Here is a 17,099-nt window from a genome sequence, read left to right on the forward strand (position 1 = left end):
CCAATATCTATCAAAAATTATGTGTATTTCATGGGCTTTGTCGTTAGTTACCATTTGCAGTATTTTTTTCGAAACACTGCCAAATGTCTTTGGCAAGTCCTTAACCATTTTTGTTTCTATCTATAGCTATCGCATTCAGCATTCCATTTTTATTGCTTGGATTGAGAAAAGTGTACTATCTATCAGCTATTCCACTCAGAGACCATACCGGTGATCTTTATTATAAATGGTAATAATATTATAATAAATAAATCCTACAATTATCTTACTCTTAAAATTGTGCATTCGTCAGATTCTCTCGAAACTTAGTTTTTTGAAGGTTTCACTTCTAACACGTGTGATCTGCACACATGATTTTTTTTTTAAATCTTGACTATAATACCCTTTCTCCATGCGCTTGGGACACCTTCCCCCTTCCATACCTTTTTCAATGTCTTCTTCAATTTCAACCGTGTCGTTCCCCTCACAGAACCTCTAGTCTTCCCCCAGAATAATAATCAACAATAATATTTATATAATATTCAAAAATAATATTCAAACAATATTTAAAATTAATATTTATATAATATTCAAAAGTAATATAAATTAATTACTCAAAATTAATATAAATACAATACTCCAAAATAATATAAATATATAAGACTATTATCTTAATGATCTAGATTTAGGGACCTTGAAGTAAGAAAACTCAATTTTGTTGCTCTGTAACAAGAGCATTTGATGATTTATTATCTAACCTACAAGGATATGTACAGTATTTACATTCTTACCTGTAACAAGAGAAACGACAATTAAAGTTCCCTGTCCTCCGTTACAATTCTAATTGTATATCTTTATTATAAACTTTTTATAATTTCTCAATTTCTTAACTTTATTTAACAATAACTTTATAATAATAAAAGTATTTTCTTCCATGCGTTTCACATGTGCTTCTTATATAATATTATATAATCTTCTTCGATTCTCATATTTATCTATCTCTCTCTTTATTGGTATGATGAGCTCTAGCGTCACAATAGTCAAATTAACTCACGCTTAAAGCGCGGCAAATTCAATTAAAGAAAGTAAACTTTCTTTACACGAAAAAATAATCATAAATTTAATAAGAAAGACTTAATTAAGTTTGATTTTATAAAAGGCAGTATTTTGAAATTTCAAAACAATTTGTAGGAATATATACAATTTTGATAAATATAATTTTCTACTATATATATTATATTAATAATAATAATAATAATAATAATAATAATAATAATAATAATAATAATAATAATAATTTTTTTTTTGATGGTCTGAGAATGCTATTCTTTACGCACTAACCCAGGGGTTCCGCCCGCCAGTGGAACCCAGCACTATGTGGATCCCACTACCCTGGAGTGTCAGGACTCACCTTTCGGCACTACCGACTAAACTTATATCCATCTTAGTGGCATTGAGAGCTATCCCGGCACTGATTTGAGAGCATTACTTCGGGATGGCGCCCCTACATTAGGTCCCTTGAACGGACTCTTTTTCTTTTTTTTGTTTTGTTTAGGCTCTACGGGGTATGAGCCTGGAGCAGTGTGAGGGACGCGCCTGTTCATCTCCTTCTTCTTTCTTCGCAAGATGGCCTAGACGTACGAGGCCACCTTGTTCCACTCCTCCTGACCTCGGAGCATTTTCTCGACAATGTTGTCTGGTGAGATATCTCCGAGGTCCTGCTTCAAGGCGAGTCGTTTGACGCCCCACCGAGTGCATTCAAAGAATGTGTGGTGAGCGTCGTCGGCGGTCGAGTCGCCATAAGGACAGTTGCCGTCTGCTACCTTCCCCATTTTTGAGAGGTAGGAGCAGAACATGCCATGCCCCGTCAGGAATCGGGTAAGGTAGAAGTCCACCTCCCCCGCCTCCCGATTTAGCCAGCTGTCGATCCGGTTGATGAGTCGGGCGGTCCATCGGCCCCTAGACTCTTGTTCCCATCTGTTTTGCCAGGTCTCAATGCTGTTAGACCTGGCGAGCCTTGATGCCTCCTATTTTCCCAGAACGGGCCTCCGCTGGTGGACGAATTGTATCTCCTGGGCTAGTAGGTCGATCGGAGTTACCCCCGCGACCACTAGTACCGCGGGCTCAGAAACCGTGCGGTAGGAGCACGCGATTCGGAGAGCACCTCTCCTCTGCACCGCGGCTATGCGCTTGCGATATTTATCATATCGCAGCGCCCCGGCCCAGACTTCCGCGCCGTACAGCATTACTGCTTCGGCAGCGCGCATCAGTAGTCGTCTTTTGCACAGTCGAGGGCCGTTAACGTTCGCCATGAGTGTGCCAAGCGAGGCCACCACTTTTGCCGCCTTGTCGGCTGCCCTGATAATGTGCTCTCCGAAATTGAGCTTGCTGTCAAGCATTACTCCTAGATATTTGACCGCTGTTTTAGTCTAAGCCGTCGCGTCTCCTATTGTGAAGTTGCGCAAGGTGTTGATGCGTCTCTTTGTTAGTAGCACGATCTCCGTCTTCTGGGCTGCTAGAGCTAGCCCGTGGTCTTCCATCTAGGAGATGACTCTGCGCAGACCCTGGTTAAGCAGCAGCTAGGCCTGCTCCGTGTCTCTTGCGGTTATGACTGCTGCCATGTCATCTGCATACCCCACCAGGAAAGCGCCCTCAGGGACCGCTATACGAAGGATGCCGTCGTAAAAGATGTTCCATATGTCCGGTCCTAGTATGGAGCCCTGGGCTGCTCCCGATGTCAGCTCCATGTTTCTCGGTCCATCGTCTGTGTCGTATTGTAGGAAGTGCTCGTTTAGGTAGTCTCCCAGGATTCCGAGTAGGTACTCCGGAACCCTGAAATCACGTTCGAGCGCTTCCATTGTTAAGTCCCCCCTGACGGAGTTGAAGGCGTTTCTCACGTCTAATGTGGCCAGCAGACAAAGAGGGCGAGAAAAATGATTTCCTCGCTCCGTCATTTTTGCGGCCATGACAACCTCCTGGACTGCATGGATAGTTGAGAGGCCGGATCGAAATCTGTACTGGCGGGCAGCGAGGTCACCTGCTGCCCTAATGGCCTCGTGCAGCCGCGGCCTCAGCAGCTTCTCCAGAAGCTTGCCAGCCGTGTCAAGCATACATAGGAGCCTATATGACGAGACAGCGTCTGCTGGACCCTTGCCCTTGCTTATGAGCACAAGTCTCGCTCTCTTCCACAGGGCGGGAAAAACACCGGTTTGAGTATTGTGCATATTAAGCAAGAGCTCAGGGTAACTATGCGCGACGGCTTTCATTACTTCCGCTGGAAGACCGTCTGGCCCTGGGGCTTTCTTGTTCTGCATAGAAGACACGGCCCTCAGTAGCTCCGCCTCCGTAAACTCTAGCGCTTCGAGGCTGACAGACGTAGCCAGGCCAATCTCTCTCTTTGGCTGTGAGGGGAACAGGGTATGGACGATGTTCTCCAGGGTCCTTGCGTCACGGGGGCTTCCATGTGAGAAAGTCCCCAGCTTGCGAGTGATGATCTGGTACCTTAGTCCCCACGGATTCTGGTCGATAACTAGGCTCAGCTCCTTCTAACACCGTCGTTGACTGGCCTTGATGGTCCTCTTCAATAGTTTTTTGGCCGCTTGGTGTTCTGCAGCCAAGGGGGCTGCGTCGAGATCGCGTCTCTTTGCTCGTTGTGCTAACCGGCGAAGCCTTAAGCACTTCTTGCGAAGATCCGCGATCTCGTTCGTCTACCAGTATGCAGGACGTCTCTGCCGTTTCGTGCTCTTCTTTGGCACCGCTGTAGTGCAAGCCTTTTGGATGAGCTGCATAGTTGCCGTAGTCGTCATCCTGGCTTGTGCATCCCTCCTACAGGATCCCTAGTTAGAGAGAGACAACCTCGACTTCTCATGTTCTATCTATTGTTTTTTTCGCCGACGGGTTTTATGCTAGCTTGCCTCGTTTATCTATATTATCTCTATGGTTTTAAGAGCTGATCCCTCTTCTTATTTTTCATGATATCCTTCGATTGCCTTTGTTTCCTTCTTCTTCTTCTTGTTCTCCATATATCTCTCCCTCCCTTCCGATTTTTGCATTGAAATCTCCTCCTACTATCAGAATTTTCCTCTCTTCTTCCTTTGTTAATATCTCTCCTAAATTATCTTCCGTCTTCTTCATGTCCTCCTTGTTGTATACTGTCAGTGTTGTCCATGTATCATTATCTATCTTCATCTTTCTTTTCACCACCCCTTCCTTTTCTGACCTCTCTTCTGTTATGTTCCACTCTTTCCTTATTTCTGTGATGATTCCCACCCTTTGCTCTGTCTCTTTTCTTCTCTCTCTTTGCATACTGAGAAGTCCACTCAATCTTTGTGAGATTATTGGGGTTCTTATAAATGAAACATAACACTAAATATAATTTTAAACTAGAAAACGTCTATATTTAAGTGCACAAGGAATGACACGTCTTTACCGGAGGGCTGTGTCGAATAGACTAGAAAAAGGAACAAGGATGGACACCTATTAGGCTTACGACTCGCTCTCGATATCTGCGACATCTATGGTGTCAGCCTATCTCCACAGCATGCAAGTTCATACGTGTTACAATAAACTATGGTTTTCTAGAAATGTAAGAAGAGAAACAAAGCTATTTTCGTTCTTAAATCTGAGTTACACTTTCTAACACGCCCCCTCGAAAATTAATCCTCTTTAAAGTAACAAAACTTTTGAATGAAAACATACATGATTCAAGCTTGATAACAAACTACTATTACTATTACACAGACGGCTATTCCTTTACTGATGGGGAAATACATATGATCCCGCATTCACTGCAAGGATAAGGAAAACCCAACCAAAGCCTTATTAGATAATGCCGAAATCATAAAGAATATATAATAATTTTTGTTAATATTTATTGCACAAATTAATTTTCCAGGTTGTTATTATTCAAGACCCATCCCTGTTCTAAGTTTCAGGAATTTTGCAGCAGGCAGAGGTTTAGTCAATAAATTATACCTGTTGGAACATGAGTAAGTTTAATTACATTATTTTCAACCTGTTCTCTTGAAAAATGATATTTTATATTAATGTGCTTCGATCTTTTGTTTAGTGTAATCTGAATAGATTATGCTGATTAGCAAATGCAATTATAGATCTGAAACTTGAAATCCTTGCTGTAGAAGCAAAAGTTTCATTGTAATCAATTTAATAGTGTTGACTAGAACCGCGAGCAACTAGGCGAGCTTTATATTTAGCAGGATTTCCAAATTCTTCGTTCTTTATTGCAAATACCCATTTACAATCAACAATATTTTTATTTTCAGGCTTTGTAACTAAATCCCATGTTTTATTCACAATAAGAGAAGTTATTTCATCATTCATAGCCTGTTCCCATTTTTCTCTATCGTGCCTATGTTTTATTTCACTAATTGAATTTGGAATTCGTCATACGATAGATGTGGTACACAATAAATAATCATCGCTTATATTAATTTCCTCATATGAAACATAAGACTTGCGTTATATCCTATCACTCCTTCTGAATTCGGGCTCAGTTTGTTTTTCACTCTTATTATTGTGATTTTGATTATTGTGTACATCTGTTTCAATCACAGATCTATCATTGTTTAAAGGCATTTTATCTAGTTCAATTATTTTACTAGGTTTTTCCTGCTGAGTTGACTCAGACATTTCTGATTCCGAATCATCAGAATTATCTGTTAATGTTATATCTGATTTTTTATTATCAGATTTATGAGACTTTGGGAATTCTTTCCCTCGGTTACTAGGCGCGTTAAGGTGAGTTCTCACTAACGCGAGGAACGGGCCGCGGAGAAAGGAATGGGCCAATGAGACTCCGTGTGGAGGAAAGAAATTTCCGATTGTATTTTTGATCCCGTGGGACGATATTTATTTATCGGCGTGGTGTGCCACGTGGTCACGTACAGAAGATGCACAGAGAAATATTGTTTATGCAAGAGCGCGATGAGAAGGATGCGACCGGACGGTTCGACGGACGAAATAGAAGTGAGGTGGTTTTTCTGCGTGTGCACCGCCACGGCGATCCAGGCATCCGGAAGTAGAGAGAGCCACGGTCGCAGTGGTCACTCTTCCGCTCTGACCAATCAAAGGCTTGGTCAGGCCAATCAGATGCCCCTGTGGAACCGCATCACGAGGTGCTTGCGTATGTTAGTGCTGTCGGCCGAGAGGTGTCAGCACATTTCCTGCGCGTGTGGGGAACAAGGTCAACGGAAAAGGTTGATCTGGAGATTTACGCGATAGTCGTCAATTTAAGTAACAAAAATATATAAATTTATTAACAAGATACAACTAAACTCGTGGACGCCATGTATCGGACTAACTTACATTTCGACCGTTACGTTCAACTTGGGTTTAGTTAGTCTAGTACCCGCATAGGGAGGAAGGGCGCCAGTGTGCCGCGTCGATACACTAGGCACGTATCGCCACAACCACTCCCTCCCTAACATTTAACCTATCTTATTCTCAACAGTATGTACAGTCTTTGAGGTTAATAATCTTTGGTACCTAATAAGTTTTAAATTGCACAGTTTTCTTTTCTTGTAGGTTTTCAAAAAATACTGGTTTTAAACGTTCTGTAGACATATTTGTTGCTATTCCTTTGTAATCTATTTTAAAAACATGATCTGTCAGTCTTTCTATTATTGGAAATGGTCCTTCGTATGGTGCGTCTAATGACTTTTTCATTGCGTCTACTCTTACAAAAACATGGGTGCAGCTGTACAAGGTTTTGTGTACGAAAGGTTTGCCTTTTATATGATGTGCTGTTGGTACAGGACGTATTCTTCTCATATGTTCTCTGAATTTTTCTATATACATCTGTGGATTATCTGGTAGCTCTTCATTTAGAAAAAATTCTCCGGGAAGTCTTAGCGTTACTCCATATAACATTTCTGCTGCGCTTGCTTTTAAATCTTCCTTATAGCTAGTACGTAAACCTAATAAAACTGTTGGTAAAATATCAACCCATTCTGTTGAACCGCTACAAATTATAGCTGTTTTGAGAGATCGATGCCATCGCTCTATTATTCCATTTGAAGCTGGATGATAAGCTGTTGTGCGAGTTCTCGTGCAACCTAAAAGTTTAGTCAGTGCATTAAATAATTGAGATTCGAATTGTGTACCTTGGTCTGTAGTAATCGTAACCGGAGCTCCAAATCTAGCGATCCATGTGCTATATAATGCGGTTGCTACTGTGTCAGCTGTTATATCTTTTATTGAAGTGGCTTCAGGCCATCTTGTAAAACGATCTATCATTGTAAGACAATATGTATATCCTTTTGATGGTGGTAATGGTCCTACGACATCTATATGTATGTGTTCGAATCGTCCCTTGGGTACCTCTATTTTTTTTGGAGTGATTTTATTATGGCGTTGTATTTTGCTTTTCTGGCACTTAATGCAGGTTCTACTCCATTCTCTGATGTCTGCGTTCATTTTTGGCCATACAAAACTTTTCGCGATGACTCTCTTGGTATTTCTACCACTGGGGTGCGATAAGTTATGGGTGGCATTGAAAATTCTTTTACGTAGACTGTTCGGTACGTATGGACGTATATCATCTTTCTCTATGTCACAATACAGGTAGGAGTTTGAATCGTTTATTCTAATTTGGTACAGCTTCCACATAGGCATGCTTCCCTTTAAAATCTGTTGAAGTTCTTCATCTGTAGTTTGTTCTCTGATGAGTTCTTCAGTGGAGATTATGGTTGGCATGTCAATTTGCTCGATTCTTGATAGCGTGTCTGCTATTTGGTTATTTTGGCCTGTTATATGTACTATTTTTGTTGTAAATTGGCCGATATAATCTAGGTGTCTTAATTGTCTTGGAGTGGCTTTGTCGGATTTCTGGTGAAAAGCTTGAGTCAACGGTTTATGGTCGGTTTGTATAGTTATGTCTTGGCCTTCTAGAAGATGTTTGAAAAATATTATACTTTTGTAGATGGCTAAAAGTTCTCGATCATAAGTGCTATATTTGAGTTGAGCTTTTTCGAGTTTTCTAGAGAAAAATCCGAGAGGTTTCCATTCGTCATTTTCCAATTGTTCCAAGACAGCTCCAATCGCTTTGTCTGAAGCATCAGTTGATAATCGTAGTTTTGCGTTTTCCTTAGGATAGTGTAGCAGTGATGTATCTGATATTTGTTTTTTACATAACTCAAATGCTTCTTCTGTGAGTGGAGTCCATTTTATCGGACGTTTGTCCCTTTTTTTGTTCCAGTTAGTAAGGAGTTTAGCAATATATGAGTTTCTGCTGCTTTAGGTATAAGCCTCCTATAGAAATTTAGTATACCTAGAAAACGTCTTAGGTCTGTTATCGTTTTAGGTTTGGGGTAATCCTGAATTGCCTGAACTCGTTCTGTCAACGGTGCAATACCAGCAGAGCTTATTTCAAAACCTAAATACCTGACTTTTTCTTTTGCCAATATGCATTTGTCTATATTTATAGATAAACCGTACTCCTCTAATCTTTTAAATACTGTTTGTAGATGTTGGTAATGTTCTTCTACTGATCTAGAAGCTATTAATATGTCATCTATATAGCAATAACAGTAGTGAAGGTTACGTAATACCGTGTCCATAAATCTCTGGAAAGATTGTGCTGCATTGCATAAACCAAAAGGCATTACCAGATATTCGAATAAACCGAATGGTGTGATTAATGCTGTTTTTTCTCTGTCTTCAGGAGCTATGGGAATTTGATGATAAGCACGAGCGAGATCTAAAACTGAGTATATTTTTGAGCCTTCTAACTGATGTGTAAAGTCGTGTATATGAGGAAGAGGATACCTATCTGGTTGAGTTATACTATTGAGCCTACGGTAGTCACCGCATGGTCTCCATTCTCCAGTTTTCTTCCTTACCATATGTAAAGGACTAGCCCATTGACTTTTTGACGGTTGACAAATACCTTGTTTTAGCATTAATTCGAATTCTGTTTTTGCAGCTTTAAGTTTTTCGGGTGGAAGACGTCTCGCTTTTTCTGTAATTGGAGGGCCTTTAGTTACTATGTAATGTTGAACTCGATGCTTTGTACTATTGGTGAAGTTTGGCTTGGTGATCGCCACGAATTTCCTTAGCAGCTCGTGACATCCACTACTGCTATTGATCGTAGTAATTGTGGGGTGACTGGAATTGCTAATTTCACCTCTGCTAAAAAGTTGCGTTTCGCCATCCATCAATTTTTTATTTTTTATGTCCACCAGTAAATTATAATATCCTAGGAAATCTACTCCCAAAATTGCTCTTGTTGTTTTTGCAACTGTGAACTTCCATATAAATTGTCTACGTAAGCCTAGGTTTATGGAAAGTACTTTTTTACCATACGTATGAATGGTTGAACCGTTTGCAGCATATAGGTTATATTCGCTGTCTAATGTTCTCCTGTCACCAGATGTTTTTGGGATAACAGATATATCAGCGCCTGTGTCTATCAAAAATCTTATTCCGGATATTCTGTCTGGAATTATGAGGCGGCTTTGTCTCTGTGCACCATCTCCAATCGCCTCAATATTAGATGGTGTATCTAGTTTCCCTGTTTTCGCTGATCTGGGCCGGTCCAGTTACAAGGTTTACGACATCTCCATGACTTTTCGCCAAATTTTGCATGGAAATAGCATGGTCTATTCCTATTACGACTCCTAGATCTTGATCTATTCCTGGAATGATAAACTGGTCGATTATATTGTCTGCCATGATATTTACCTCTTACTACGGTTTTCAGATGGGCCATTTTTTCTGTGAGCTGTGCCATTTCGTCATGTAGTTTTCTATTTGGTGTTTCGTCTTCCGAGCTTTTGTCAACTATGGTTGCTAGCTCATAATGCTTCTTTCTATTGTTTTATCGGCTAGGGTTGCTAGACGTTCGAGACCAACGTCTTCTACGACTGCTAGTACTTCCTGTATTCTGGTAGGCAATCTCTGTAACCATAGGGTTTGTAGGACTTGGGTACTTACATTGTCTCCTGCTAATAATATCATTTCTCTTAGCAGAACTGAAGGTTTTTTGTTCTTTAGCTCCAAGCCTGTAAGGAGTTGTCGAAATTTTGATTCTTCCGACGCTGTTAAGCGTGTGATCAGTGCCTCCTTTATTTCATTATATGAATCGTTAGACGTGGTGGCAATTATGTCCGCCACAATTTTCCAAGTCGCAACATCCAAATGTCGGACAACTGCTGCGCTTTTGACGGCATCAGAGCGTACATTATAAGCTGCGAATTCACGCTCTAGCATCACGAACCATAGCGTTGGTTCGTCTCTCATGAAAGGAGCTAATTTAACGCTACGAAATTCGCTTACCTGTATCTCTGGTCCTATGTTCTCTGTTCGACTATCTGCGCCATTTTTTGCTGTACCGGTCTTTGTTCCCTGAATTTCCATTTTTTTTTCTTTTTTTTTTGATATTCCCGGGTTTCGGCACCAATTATTTATGTAGGGAACAAGGTCAACGAAAAAGGTTGATCTGGAGATTTACACGATAGTCGTCAATTTAAGTAACAAAAATATATAAATTTATTAACAAGATACAACTAAACTCGTAGACGCCATGTATCGGACTAACTTACATTTCGACCGTTACGTTCAACTTGGGTTTAGTTAGTCTAGTACCCGCATAGGGAGGAAGGGCGCCAGTGTTTCGCGTCGATACACTAGGCACGTATCGCCACACGCGCGCTGCTACAGCTGCGCGCTGTTGGCCGAGAGGTTTCGAATCTGCGCTGGTGCGAGACGCCACAGCCACTCCCCCTCTGGACCGGCTGCCGGAGGTAGGCGGAAGGTAATTCTGCGGAGGATGTTGGGCCGGTGCTTCTGTCTGGGCGCTCCGCTGTTAGGCATGATGATGCCTGGTTCGGTGGAGGGCGGTGGCGAGACGATGAGAGGTCTGGATGCTGGAGGTGGGTCCCGAGTCACTGGCCGAGTTTCAGGTGCTGGCAGTGGTGAGGACGATGAAGTTGACGACAACGGAGGCGGTGCCGAGGACTGCGTCGTAGTGAGAGCCGGTGCCCGGTCCAGATCCTCTGGAGTCTGGGAGGATGTCGACAGCTCCGGAGCAGGCGAATGAGTGAGTGCGTCTGACGGGTGGTCGTCCGAGGTGTCCAGGTATGCTGGCTTCAGGGCGTCTGTAGACACGGCCTTTTCAGCGCCGTTCACCAGGATGACATATACTTTGTCATTGATGCGGCGGATGACTCGGTGTGGTCCTGTGTACGGAGGTTCGAGCGTTTTCCTGACCGTGTCGACTCGCAGGAAAACGTGCGAGCATGTTCGGAGGTCCTTGAAGAAGAACGGGCGGTGGCGCGAGTGTTCCGTTGCCACCGTAGCACTTAGTGTCTTCATGAGTCCCCGTAGTTGGCCGACGAAGGAGGTCGGGTCGACGGGTGAACTGCTGGGCGTGAAGAAACCGCCGGGAATGCGAAGCGTTGTGCCGTAGACCATCTCTGCCGGCGAGGCTTGCAAGTCCTCCTTGTACGCGTTCCGTAGGCCGAGTAGCACAAGAGAAAGTGCGTCGGGCCAAGGAGCTCGAGCGCACATTAGTGTTGCTTTGAGTGTTCGGTGGAACCTCTCTACCATTCCGTTGGCCTGAGGGTGATGAGGTGTGGTGCGGATCCTGGTGGTCCCCGAGGCCTGAGCGAGTGCGGCGAAGAGTGCTGACTCGAACTGGGTACCCTGGTCCGAGGTGATGGTGAGTGGACATCCCTTGTCCGCAATCCATGCCAATGCGAAGGCCCTGGCGATGGTTTCCGCACAGATGTCCTTGAGAGGAACAGCTACTGGCCATCTGGTGAATCGGTCGATGATGGTAAGGCAGTACCGGTATTCTCCTACCTGGGGCAGCGTGATAAGGTCGACGTGCACATGCTCGAATCGACTTTCCGTGGTCTGGAAGCGGGAAAGCTCTGCGCGGTTGTGTCGCGCGACCTTGGAGCGTTGGCACGGTAGGCAGGCGCGTGCCCATGCGGTGATGTCCTTGCGTAGACCGGGCCAGATGAACTGCCTCGATACATCCCGTACCGTTGCGCGAACATCCGGGTGAGCCAGACTATGAATGGCCTCGAAGGCGACTGTGCGGAGCGAGCGGGGTAGGTATGGCCGTACTCGCCCGTCGTGTATGTCGCAGGTCACCTCGAATCCTTCGATGTTGAGTCGCTGAAGGTTAAGTGAGGTGCGTGCTGCGAGCGCTGGGAGCTCGTCGTTCCGGTCCTGTGCTGCGGCGATTGCCTCTGGGCTGAGTGCCGAAGGTAGGCTGATGGTGGCGCAGGTTGAGGCTAGCGGCGTCGGCGATGACGTAGTGGCGCTTGTTGGCCCATCCGGAGCTGGAGCGTCCTCCGTTGTCCGGGAGAGAGCATCGGCGACGACGTTGTCTGCGCCGTCCACGTGCTGGAACGTGATGTCGAATTGCAGTAGGAAGTCCAGCTGACGTTGTTAACGTGGTGAGGCCTTGTCCGAGGGTTGGTTTGCCGCGAAGGTGAGCGGGCGATGGTCCGCTAATACTGTGAATAGACGACCCTCGAGGATACGCCGGAAGTGGTGAACAGCTAGGAAGACGGCTAAGAGCTCCCTGTCGTAGGTGCTGTAGCGAGCATGTGTTGGTGACAGCGTCTGCGAGAAGAAACCGACAGGCTGCCATTCCCCGTTGACCAACTGTAGGAGCGCGGCGCCAACGGCCGTGCTGGATGCGCCGGTAGCCAGTCGAAGAGGAGCAGTAGGCGACAGGAAAGCGGTTTCCACTGCTCCGGCAAGGCTGCGTCGTGCGTCCTCGAAGACTCGATCTGCTGCGTCGTTCCAAACCAGCGGACGCCGGCTGCGCTTGGGAAGACCCCGAAGAAGATGGTTGAGCGGCGCCTGGATGTGAGCAGCATGCTGTAAGCTCCTCCTGAAGAAGTTGATGACGCCCAGGAAGCGTCGCAGGCCTTTTGGTGTGGTGGGCTTCTGGTAGTTCCGTATGGCGTCGATCTTGCGCTCCGGAGGGCGGATGCCGTTGGCGGAGACCTGGTAGCCCAGGATGGTGACGCTGGGCAGTCCGAGCTGGACCTTGTCCACCTTGTAGGATAGGCCGGCCTCCCGTAGACGGTCGAAAAGCATCCGTAGATGACGAAGGTGTTCTTCGTGCGAGGAGGACCGGATGAAGAGGTCGTCGATGTAGCTCCGGACGAAAGGTAGGTCCCGAAGTAAGGAGTCCATGAACCGCTGGAACGTCTGTGATGCGTTTCGAAGACCTAGCGGCATCCTCTGGAACTCATACAGTCCGAATGGCGTCGTGACCGCAGTTTTCTCGATGTCCTCCTTGGCCATCGGAATCTGGAAGTACGCCTCTTGGAGGTCCAGTACCGAAAAGACCGAGCAGCCACCGCTATCCTCGAGTAGGTCCTCGATGACAGGAAGGGGATAGCAATCCGGAAGCGTGATGGCGTTGAGACGACGGAAGTCCCCCGTAGCTCGGAACTCGCCTGTAGGTTTTTCCACCAGGTGCAGAGGGCTGGCCCATGGACTCGACGAAGGCCTGATGACTCCCTGACGCTGGAGGCGGTCGAACGTGGCTTTCGCCGCTGCTAAGCGCTCGCCGGAGAGGCGGCGTGGTCGCTCGAAAACAGGCGGTCCGGAGGTTGTGATTCGATGCACCACTGAGGAGCCCTGAAGCGCTGCTCCCCTCTCCGAGGGCTGGGCGAGGTCTGCGTACTCAGCGAGCAGCTTGTCGTAGGCGGTGCGATAGTGGAGATCCGAATGTCCTGCGATGGCGTTGACCCTGTGAACGGAAGCCTTCCGGTAGTGCATCGTCGATTCCTTAGAGGAGGCCGGGTTGACCAGTCGTTGCTTCTGAATGTCCACAAGGAGACCCGTGTGGTTGAGAAAGTCTGCTCCTAGGATGGGCACGGGCACGTCGGCGACGGTGAAAACCCATGGGAACTCGCGCTGAAGACCCAGGTTGAGCGTTAGTAGGCGTCGTCCGTAGGTGTGGATCGGTGACCCGTTGGCCGCGATGAGCTGGAGACTGTCCTGAGACAACGGTCCGGAAACCAGGCGGCGCGGCAGGAGTGATACCACGGAGCCGCAGTCGATGAGCATCGCTTGCCTGAGCGAACTCTCGTGAACATGGAGGCGGAAGTCCGAAAAGGTCGAGCGGCGCCACCGTGCACCGCCAAGTTGTGCGGCGGCGCTACTCGTTTAACGCCTTGTCCTGTTCGTAGCTGCACGGTGGTATGCAGTTCAGGGCCCTCTCCTGGAATTTCCGATGATATCGATACCAGGGCGATCTTGTTGACGTGGCGCCCCCGCGGCTGCGCGTGGCCGGGAGCGTGATCGAGAGCGTGATCGACCGCCGAGAGTGACGGTCAGCTGGTGGAGTTGGTCGGCCATCCGGTTGAGTTGATCGGCCATCCGGCTGAGTTGATCGGTCGTCCGGTTATGTTGATCGGCCATCCGGTTGTTGGAGATGGTCAGGTTGGCGAGTATCGCGTGCATCGCCGTGTGTTCCCCGTCCACGTTATCCCGTTGAGGTGGAGGCCTGGGAAGGGCGGTGCCTGGCGGAGAGAGGTGGCACCCCTGTCGGGTGGCACAGACGCCCGGCACGACCTCGTAGACGCCGTCGGCCCTGGCGGCGAGCTCGTCCAGGTCCATGGTCTGCAGGAGCCGCAGCAGCTGGGAGATTTGCGGAGGCAGGAGGTCGAACCATCGGACCTTGATGGCGTCGTCACTGACGTTGTCGCCGGCGAGGTGGCGCATGTGGCGGAGAAGCTGAGACGGCGAGCGGTCGCCCATGGTGAGGTCGGAGAACAGCTTCTGCAGCCGTTTTTTCACGGTGTCGCCGAAACGAGCGATGACGTGCTTCTTCAGCTGCTCGTATTTGCCGGTAGCGGGTGGCGTCCTCAGCACATCCTGGAGCTCCCCGACTGTGTGCTGGTCAAACTCTGCTACGGCGGCGTAGTAGCGGTCGTCGTCCGAGTGCATCCCGTAGTTCCTGAAGATGGCCTCTAGCTGCACGAACCAGAGGTCCGGCCATTGACGCGTGAAGGGTGGAAAGCGGCAAGGTCGGCGTCCGGCGTCGCAGGGCTGGCTGGCCTCGGCGTAGGTGCAGGTGCAGGCGGTGGTCAAAGCGTCGGAGGTCGGCGTAGTAGCCGGTGCCGTATTCTAGCGTTCGGTATCGCGCTGGGAAGCCTCGGCGCGTGTGATGGCCATCTTCCTCTCTTTTCTTTCCTTTCGAAGGCGAAGAGATGCCGGTGATAAAGGAAAAATTGGTACTCACGCGAAGATGGATGGCGCCGGAGAACACGTGGCGTTGATGAGCACGTGGTGATGCAGATCACGTGGTGTTGCCGAGCACGTGGTGCTGAGAATCCAGTGGTGTGGAGAGCACGTGGTGCTGAGAAGATGGTCCTCGGGATCACGTCGGGGTCACCAATTTGGGAATTCTTTCCCTCGGTTACTAGGCGCGTTAAGGTGAGTTCTCACTTACGCGAGGAACGGGCCGCGGAGAAAGGAATGGGCCAATGAGACTCCGTGTGGAGGAAAGAAATTACCGATTGTATTTTTGATCCCGTGGGACGATATTTATTTATCGGCGTGGTGTGCCACGTGGTCACGTACAGAAGATGCACAGAGAAATATTGTTTATGCAAGAGCGCGATGAGAAGAATGCGACCGGACGGTTCGACGGACGAAATAAAAGTGAGGTGGTTTTTCTGCGTGTGCACCGCCACGGCGATCCAGGCATCCGGAAGTAGAGAGAGAGCCACGGTCGCAGTGGTCACTCTTCCGCTCTGACCAATCAAAGGCGTGGTCAGGCCAATCAGATGTCCTTGTGGAACCGCATCACGAGGTGCTTGCGTATGTTAGTGCTGTCGGCCGAGAGGTGTCAGCACACTTCCTGCGCGCGCTGCTACAGCTGCGCGCTGTTGGCCGAGAGGTGTCGACACTGCGCTGGTGCGAGACGCCACAAGACTTTACGGTTTTCAGAATATTACCAAATATACCAGATTTATCCGTTCCTGAATTTTCAGTATTTATTCCGTTTAGTCTCGATACCAAATACCATATAATTTGTTTCATCAACTATGACATCTCTTGCCACTATAAACTTTTCATTTTCCACGTCCCACATTTTATACCTGTTTGGCTCATAACCAACCAATATTCCTTTGAATGATTTATTATTAAATTTTCTTTTTCAAACTTTGTAATGTATATAAACCGTGCTACTAAAAACTATCAAATATTTTAATTGAGGCTTTTTTCCATGCCAAAGTTCGTATGGTGTTTTATTTTGTTTTAAAGCTTTTGTTAGGATTATATTAAGTAAGTAGCAGTTAAAACTGTCTCACCCCAAAATGCTTTGTTTAACTGAGCACAGCTTAACATTGCGCGGGCTTTTTCAGTGACCGTTTTAACCATGCGTTCAGATACACCATTTAATTAAGGGGTTCGTGGTACAGGTAAATGAAAAGTAATGCCTTTTTGTACACAAAAATCTTTCATTTCACTTGATAAATATTCTCTTCCATTGTCTAAATAAAAATTCACTACTTTGAAATTATTATGGGGTTTGCTTTTTAAAATAAAATCTTTGAAAACCAAAAATAAATCTGATTTATAACTAATTAAGTACGTGACACAATAATGAGTGAACCCATCAACAAATAAAACAAAATAATTTTTATTATTTATTGTAGGAGGAGTGATTGGACCGTATACGTCAGAATGAACAATGAACAATGGTCTGTTTACATTATTTTTATCTTTTGCCTTATTAAAACGTAAACGCGCTTGTTTGCCATATACATAAGCTTCACACAAGTTGTCATTAGGCGTCTCGATATTTATTTCACTTATATCATAGACCATTTGTTTATTCTTCAATTCTAAAAATTTAATCTTGCCAATATGACCTAAGCGTTGATGCTATAGTTCGTAATTATTTTGTATAGCACTACAAATTTTCAAACTAGAGCTTACCTTGCTTAAATCAACTCTTAAGTCAATAGCAACTAAATTATTCTATGACTTACCTTTCATTAAAGCTTTACTATTTTTTATTACCTCAACGCCTTTATCATTAAAAAGGATACTCATTCCAGCTTGTTGCATGTTCCTCATAGACAGGAAGTTGTGAGGAACTTCCGGGCAGTATAGAA

General features: G+C 46.1%; 2 protein-coding genes across 2 annotated transcripts in view; both read right to left on the bottom strand.

The window, feature by feature from the left end:
* Positions 1 to 9,243: 9,243 nt before the first annotated feature.
* LOC149032920 (uncharacterized) overlaps positions 9,244 to 17,099 on the bottom strand; it is a 164,759-nt gene continuing 156,903 nt past the window's right edge. The window contains exon 2 of the mRNA XM_089171429.1: positions 9,244 to 12,143. Within this exon, the coding sequence (XP_089027555.1) occupies positions 10,651 to 11,544 (894 nt within the window). The 5' untranslated portion in view covers positions 11,545 to 12,143 and the 3' untranslated portion in view covers positions 9,244 to 10,650. The remainder of the gene's footprint in view (positions 12,144 to 17,099) is intronic.
* LOC149032921 (uncharacterized) lies at positions 9,787 to 10,353 on the bottom strand. Its single transcript, XM_089171414.1, has one exon. The coding sequence runs from the start codon at positions 10,351 to 10,353 to the stop codon at positions 9,787 to 9,789; it is 567 nt and encodes a 188-aa protein (XP_089027540.1).

Source organism: Polistes dominula, unplaced genomic scaffold (assembly GCF_049000335.1).
Source record: "Polistes dominula isolate Pdom_NZ unplaced genomic scaffold, Pdom_raw_medaka contig_246, whole genome shotgun sequence".
Lineage (NCBI taxonomy): Eukaryota > Metazoa > Arthropoda > Insecta > Hymenoptera > Vespidae > Polistes > Polistes dominula.